The sequence below is a fragment of the Solanum verrucosum genome, unplaced genomic scaffold, assembly GCF_900185275.1.
Source record: "Solanum verrucosum unplaced genomic scaffold, falcon-dt-bn FXZP01000746.1, whole genome shotgun sequence".
In the NCBI taxonomy this organism is placed as follows: Eukaryota; Viridiplantae; Streptophyta; class Magnoliopsida; order Solanales; family Solanaceae; genus Solanum; species Solanum verrucosum.
In genome coordinates, this window is record NW_026020790.1 from 363,245 (window position 1) to 370,032 (window position 6,788).

Below are 6,788 nucleotides of genomic sequence, written 5' to 3' on the forward strand. Positions count from 1 at the left end.
TTTAAAGTATCGCTACTTCTCTAATAGTTAATCCGGGTTATCTTGGGAGGAATTAATCTATGACCTCGGGTACTTGAGGGGATTAAATTTCTTAAGGAAACACAGTGGGTTCTATGGACTCAGATTCTATTTTTCTGTTTGTTTCATTTTTTTTTTTCTGTTTTTTGCTAACCTTAATATAGGAGATAACAAGCTTAAGAAATTTAATAGTTTATGTATTTGAGGTTTCTGGAGAATAAAACCTTTATGGTTTTCTACTCTGTTTGAAATTTTAAAATTCATTCGATTAACAATTAAAAGAACATAAAAACTTTATCCTTAAATCAGAAACAGGCTGTGTATGGATTTATTCTTTACTGTTAGTATTTCACATACTAAAATTGTCTACCATTTGTGACAGAAAAATGACAAATTCAAGTCAAGTAAATGTTGGAACAGTGAGTGCTACAACAACATCGGTTGCACACAATCGTTCAACTGCTTCCCTTGCACCGGTTGAGAAACCTGCAAAGTTTTCTGGTGTCGACTTCAAGAGATGGCAGCAGAAGATGTTCTTCTATCTGACTACGTTGAGTCTGCAGAGGTTCATTAATGAGAATGTTCCTGTTATGTCGGATGAAACTCCGGCTGAAGAACGATTCTTTGTGACAGAAACATGTACACATTCAAATTTTTTGTGTAAAAATTATATTCTGAGTGGCCTGCAAGATGATCTGTACAATGTGTACAATAGTCTCAAGACCTCAAAAGAACTCTGGGATGCTTTAGAAAAGAAGTACAAAGCAGAGGATGTCGGAATGAAGAAGTTCATTGTGGCAAAGTTTTTGTACTATAAGATGATAGACAGTAAGACCGTCGTCACCTAAGTTCAAGAACTGCAAGTCATAATCCATGATCTCCTTGTTGAAGGTATACATTTATTTAATGCCTATGTTTAATATATTAAGTCTATTCTTAATACTCACATAATCTTTAATGTAAGATTGATTGTGAATGATGCCTTTTAAGTGGCGGCCATTATTGAGAAGTTATCTCCGTTGTGGAAGGACTTCAAAAACTACTTGAAACATAAACGCAAGGAGATGACTGTTGAAGATCTAATGGTAAGGCTGAGAATCGAAGAGGATAACAAAGCCGCAGAAAAAAGGTCGCGTGGCAATTCAACAATATCTGGAGTTAATATTGTTGAAGAAGATCCCACAAAATCAAAGAAAAGAAAGAACGCATCGGGTCCAAAGAGCAATCCTCATAAGAAGAAGTTCAATGGAAACTGCTTCAATTGTGCAAACATGGTCATAGGGCTATTGAATGTCAGGGTCCCAAGAAGGACAAGAAGAAGGATCAAGGAAATTTGGCTGAATCCAGAGAAGAGATGGACGATCTCTGTGCAATGCTTTTAGAATGCAACTTGGTTGGAAATCCAAGAGTATGGTGGATAGATTCTGGTGCCTCATGCCATGTTTGTGCCAACAAAGAATTATTTACATCATATACTCCAGCACCAGCAGATGAGAAGTTATTTATGGTGAACTCCGCTGTTGCAAAGGTTGAAGGAACTGGCAAGGTCCACTTGAAGATGACATCGGGCAAGGTGGTGACTTTGAACAGGGTCTTGTATGTTCCAGAATTGCGAAAGAACTTAGTTTCTATACCAGTTCTTACCAAGAATGGATTCAAATGTGTATTTGTTTCTAATAAAGTTGTAGTAAGTACGAATGAGATGTATGTAGGAAAAGGTTACCTCACTGAGGCCTCTTCAAACTTAATGTAATTGCAGTTGATATGAATAAAGATTATGCTTCTTCTTACTTTCTTGAGTCTAAATGTTTATGGCATGAACGTTTGGGACACATTAATAACAATACCTTGCGAAAATTGATTAACTTAATTATTTTGCCTAAATTTGAGTGTAATAAATCAAAATGCCAAGTTTGCATTGAATCTAAGTATGCTAAGCATCCTTATAAGTCTGTTGAAAGGAATTCCTATCCTTTAGAACTGATTCACACGGACATTTGTGACATTAAGTCAACACCAACACGTGGTGGGAAAAAATATTTCATAACTTTTATTGACGATTGACTAGATATTGTTATGTCTATTTGCTAAATGGTAAGGATGAAGCAATAGATGCATTTAGGCAATATAAAACTGAAGTTGAAAATCAGTTGGATAAAAAGATCAAAATGATCAGAAGTGATAGAGGTGGAGAATATGAATCTCCATTTGCAGAAATATGTTTGGAAAATGGAATTATCCATCAAACTAATGCTCCTTACTCTCCTCAATCTAATAGAATTGCGGAAAGGAAAATCCAAAATTTAAAGGAAATGATGAATGCCTTACTTATAAGTTCAGGTTCACCACAAAACTTGTGGGGGGAAGCTATCCTTACAGGAAGTCAAATACTTAATAGAGTGCCTCATAGCGAGACACATGTTATTCCATATGAGAAATGGAAAGGTAGAAAACCCAACTTGAAATATTTCTCAGTGTGGGGGTGTCTAGCCAAAGTCCAGGTTCCTATACCTAAGAGGGTGAAAATAGGACCTAAAACTGTGGATTGGATATGCCACAACTAGTAAGGCATGCTGATTTTTGGTTCATAAGTCTGAACACCTGGATATTCATGACAATACGGTAATGTAATCAGATAATGCTGAATTCTTTGAACATATCTATCCGTATAAAACTAGACTTGAGTCATCTAGTGGGGGGGGGGGGGTTCTAAATGACCTCGAGAAGAACCAAAAGAAAATGAGCCTAATGAAGAGAGTCCAAGGCGCAGTAAACGTCAAAGGACAGCTATTTCATTTGCATCTGATTTTGTAACATTCCTTCTTGAAAGTGAGCCTCAAACATTCAAGGAAGCTATGTTGTCTAGCGACTCAACCTCTTGGAAGGAGGCTGTCAATAGTGAGATTGAATCAATCTTAAGCAATCATACCTGAGGGTTGGTTGATCTTCCTCCAGGGAACAAACCCTTGGGTTCAAAATGGATCTTCAAAAGGAAGATGAAAGATGATGGAATTATTGACAAATTTAAAGCAAGACTTGTTGTCAAAGGTTTTAGATAGAAAGAATGTCTTTATTTTTTTGACACATACTCGCCAGTGACTAGGATTACATTAATTCGGATGTTAATTGCCCTAGCTGCTGTATACGGTCTTGAAATCCATCAAATGGATGTGAAATCCGTCTTTTAAATGGAGAGCTAGAGAAAGAGATTTACATAGAACAACCTGAGGGCTTTGTAGTTCCTAGTAAATAAAAGAAAGTATGCAAACTTGTTAAGTCACTTTATGGACTAAAACAAGCATCGAAACAATGGCATGCGAAGTTTGATCAAACCATGTTGTCAAATGGATTTAAGATCAGTAAATGTGATATATGCGTCTACATTAAAGACACTCCGAATTAGGAGGTCATTGTATGTCTATATGTGGATGACATGCTGATAATGAGCAAGGACATTGTTAATGTAAAAACTACTAAGTGTATGCTCGCTAGTAAGTTTGATATGAAAGATCTAGGAGTTGCCGATTTGATATTGAGAATTAAGATTCATAAAACTCTTAACGATCTAGCATTGTCTCAATCTCATTTTATTCAAAAGGTACTTGAAAAGTTCAAGTATTTGAATTTCAAAAGGGCATAAACCCCAATTGATGTGAACCTTAATTTTGCTAAGAATAAAGGTGAAAGTCAATCTCAATTGGAATATGCCAGAGTATTGGGAGGTTTAGTGTATGTCATGAATTGTACACGACCAGACATAGCTTGCGCTATAAGTAAATTGAGTCGATACACAAGTAATCCTAATCAAAATCATTGGATGGCAATGGAGAGAGCCTTGGGATACTTAGATGACACTCAAAACTATGCTTTGCATCACAACAAATATCCAGTAGTTCATGAAGGATATAGTGATGCAAATTGGATTACTGGTTCAACTAAAATGAAATCCATGAGTGGATATGTTTTCATTATTGGTGGATGAGCAATATCTTGTAAATCATCCAAACAAACATCCATAGCTCGCTCTACAATGGAGTCTGAATTCATCGCCTTACACAAGGCAGGTGAAGAAGCTGAATGGCTCCAGAATTTCTTAGAAGATATTCCATTTTGGCCCAAACCAATGGCCCCTATATGCATACACTGCGATAGTCAAGCTGCAATAGGAAGGGCTGGAAGCGTTATGTATAACGGGAAGTCTCGTCACATACAACGAAGACACAACTCTGTTAGACAACTACTCTCTAGTGGAATATCACAATTAACTATGTAAAGTCAAAGGATAATGTATCAGATCCTCTTACAAAAGGCCTAACTAGAGAGGGAGTTGAGAGATCATCGACGGGAATGGGACTATGGCCGAGAACAAGTCATCGTGGCGGTAGCTTTACCTAGAAGACTAGATCCCAAGATCTATGTTCAAGAAGATCAAATAAAGTCATAGATGACGGTTCAACATTGTCAAAATTTATTTTATGGTCCATTCTCATGATGAGACAATGTTTAGTAACCAGGATAAAGGCATAAGGACTTTTTAATGGTTTCTAAGTTTGATACATGGTATATCAAATAATGTATCACGGGATAAAATAGTTAGAAACCACCTATGTAAGTGTGAAGTGTAAGCCGCTTCAAGGAGAATCCGGTAAGGCCAGTTCTCTAAGCACTTATTAACCGAGATGTGTTCATGGCTGAAACGAACAAAACAATGAGAACCAAAAATAGTTCAAGGGTTGATTGTGTGACTTATGTTGTCTAGGTATACACCAAAGCTCGACGGTTCAAAGATATCAAATCTACCGACGAACGAGTATATCCGATATATGTTCACTACAGAAAGTTTAAAGGGAAGCCTACTTATCCAGATGCGATTAACCCTTACTTACGAGACATACAAGTTTTTCATGCATATGTTTTAACAATAGCCATTCCAAATTCATGTGGGGGATCGATTGTTGGGTTTTAGCAAGGTGTGAATGGGAAATAAGAAGAGAAAATGGAAATGCGGGGGAACCAATTTTGGAGGGAAAATGAAAAGGCATTGCAAATTGCAAAAGAAAAGTCATTTCTCCCATATTAGTAGAAGAAAGGAAAATTGTTGTCATTATATTAGGGAACACTTGCTTTAGTTCTTAAAGGGTTGAGAAGAAGGTGCCCCTTGCGCTGTCGTCGTTGCTCGCGCAACTTCGGCTTCGGATTCGGATTTGGCAAATGATTGATTGATAATATTTTTGGAAAAAATTTATTTAATCAATCTCATTAATTAATTTCCTTTCTCTTATAAATTAATTCAAAATGTTAGTTAATTAACAGACGTGTTCCTTGCTGCAAATGGCTATAAATAAGAGGTTTTTTTCATTTTTCATTTACTGAAATTTTTTCCTCTCTACATACATTTTCTTACAAAAATAAATTGTCGATGGACAGAGTCGGTGTGTGCTCTCGTTAATGTTCTTGCGTTCGCTAAAATTAGTGAAGTTTGAGGTACCGCTACTTCTCTAATAGTTTATCCGTTTTATCTTGGGAGAAATTAATCTGTAACCTCGGGTACTTGAGGTGATTAAATTTCTTAAGCAAACACAGTGGGTTCTGTGGACTCGGATTATATTTTTCTGTCTGTTTCATCTTTTTTTTCTGTTTCTGTTTTTTGCTAAACTTAATACAGGAGATAACACATTTTCATGACCAATTCCTCATTATCAACAGACATCAAAAAAGAAATCCCAGTTCGCTGGTTTCCCCCGGCTCCTAATGTATTCAAGTTAAATACGGATGGGACTTTCGTCCACACAAAACACATGGGTGGAATTGGTGGTGTTATTAGAGACTCGTTGGTAATTGGGTTATTGGTTTTAGCAAAGCAATCTATGCCTATAGCCTTGTAATGGCGGAACTGCAAGCTCTCCACACTGGACTGACTCTGGCCCTTGAGAAGCAAACCCTTCCAATTGAAGTCGAAATTGGCTCCACTGAGGTAATTGAACTCTTCCAATATGCTCATCCTAACTTCCAGTCTACTATTGAATCTTGCATGTCTCTATTGAAGAAGTTGAGGAATCCAGTGGTACGCCACAATATCCGGCAAGGGAATAGACTAGCAGACTTTTTAGCAAAGGAAGGAAGTATATTAAGTATGAATAATAATTCTCCCATCCTGGCAGCAACTCCAGCAGACGCCAGATCTATTTTGCAAGCTGACAAAGATGGAGTGGCAATTACCAGAAGAATGTCACTGGCTACATGTTCCAAACTATCTATGCTGGGGAACCTAAATGTTCTTTTTGATGTATCTAGTAGTGATGCTAATATTATAGCTCATAGAGCTCCTAATATCATAGCTACTGATAGTAATGCTAATATTATACCTCATAGAGATGCTAATATTATAGCTACTACTTCCTTTGTAATGCCTTAATATATATAAAATATCCCTGTTTTTACCAAAAAAAATAAAATGTTATGCTTGTTATTTTCTACTTGCAATTAATCTTTCTAATATTGTTTGCACTTTGTTATTAATAATATTTATTTTAAATAAGTAGATCATATTAAACTTAATGAAACTTGATTTTTAGGCGTAAATTACTTAATAATTTTTGGAATATTCTATTAGAGTTCGTTTATCATATTGCATGTCAGTGATATTCAATAAAGAAATTTTTTAATGTTGATATTAATGGTTAATCTGATAACCAAGATAATGATTATTAACTGATTATTCAATGATCCACTAACTGATATCTTAATAATTCTTTAACGGTTTACCATAT

At 36.0% G+C, this 6,788-nt stretch overlaps 1 protein-coding gene across 1 annotated transcript; it reads left to right on the forward strand.

Annotated features, from left to right (window-relative positions):
• The first annotated feature begins 404 nt into the window (after positions 1 to 404).
• LOC125813121 (uncharacterized) lies at positions 405 to 1,771 on the forward strand. Its single transcript, XM_049492605.1, has 3 exons — positions 405 to 846; positions 1,009 to 1,147; positions 1,300 to 1,771. Exons 1-3 carry the CDS (start codon positions 405 to 407, stop codon positions 1,769 to 1,771), a joined length of 1,053 nt encoding a protein of 350 aa, XP_049348562.1.
• Positions 1,772 to 6,788: the final 5,017 nt, after the last annotated feature.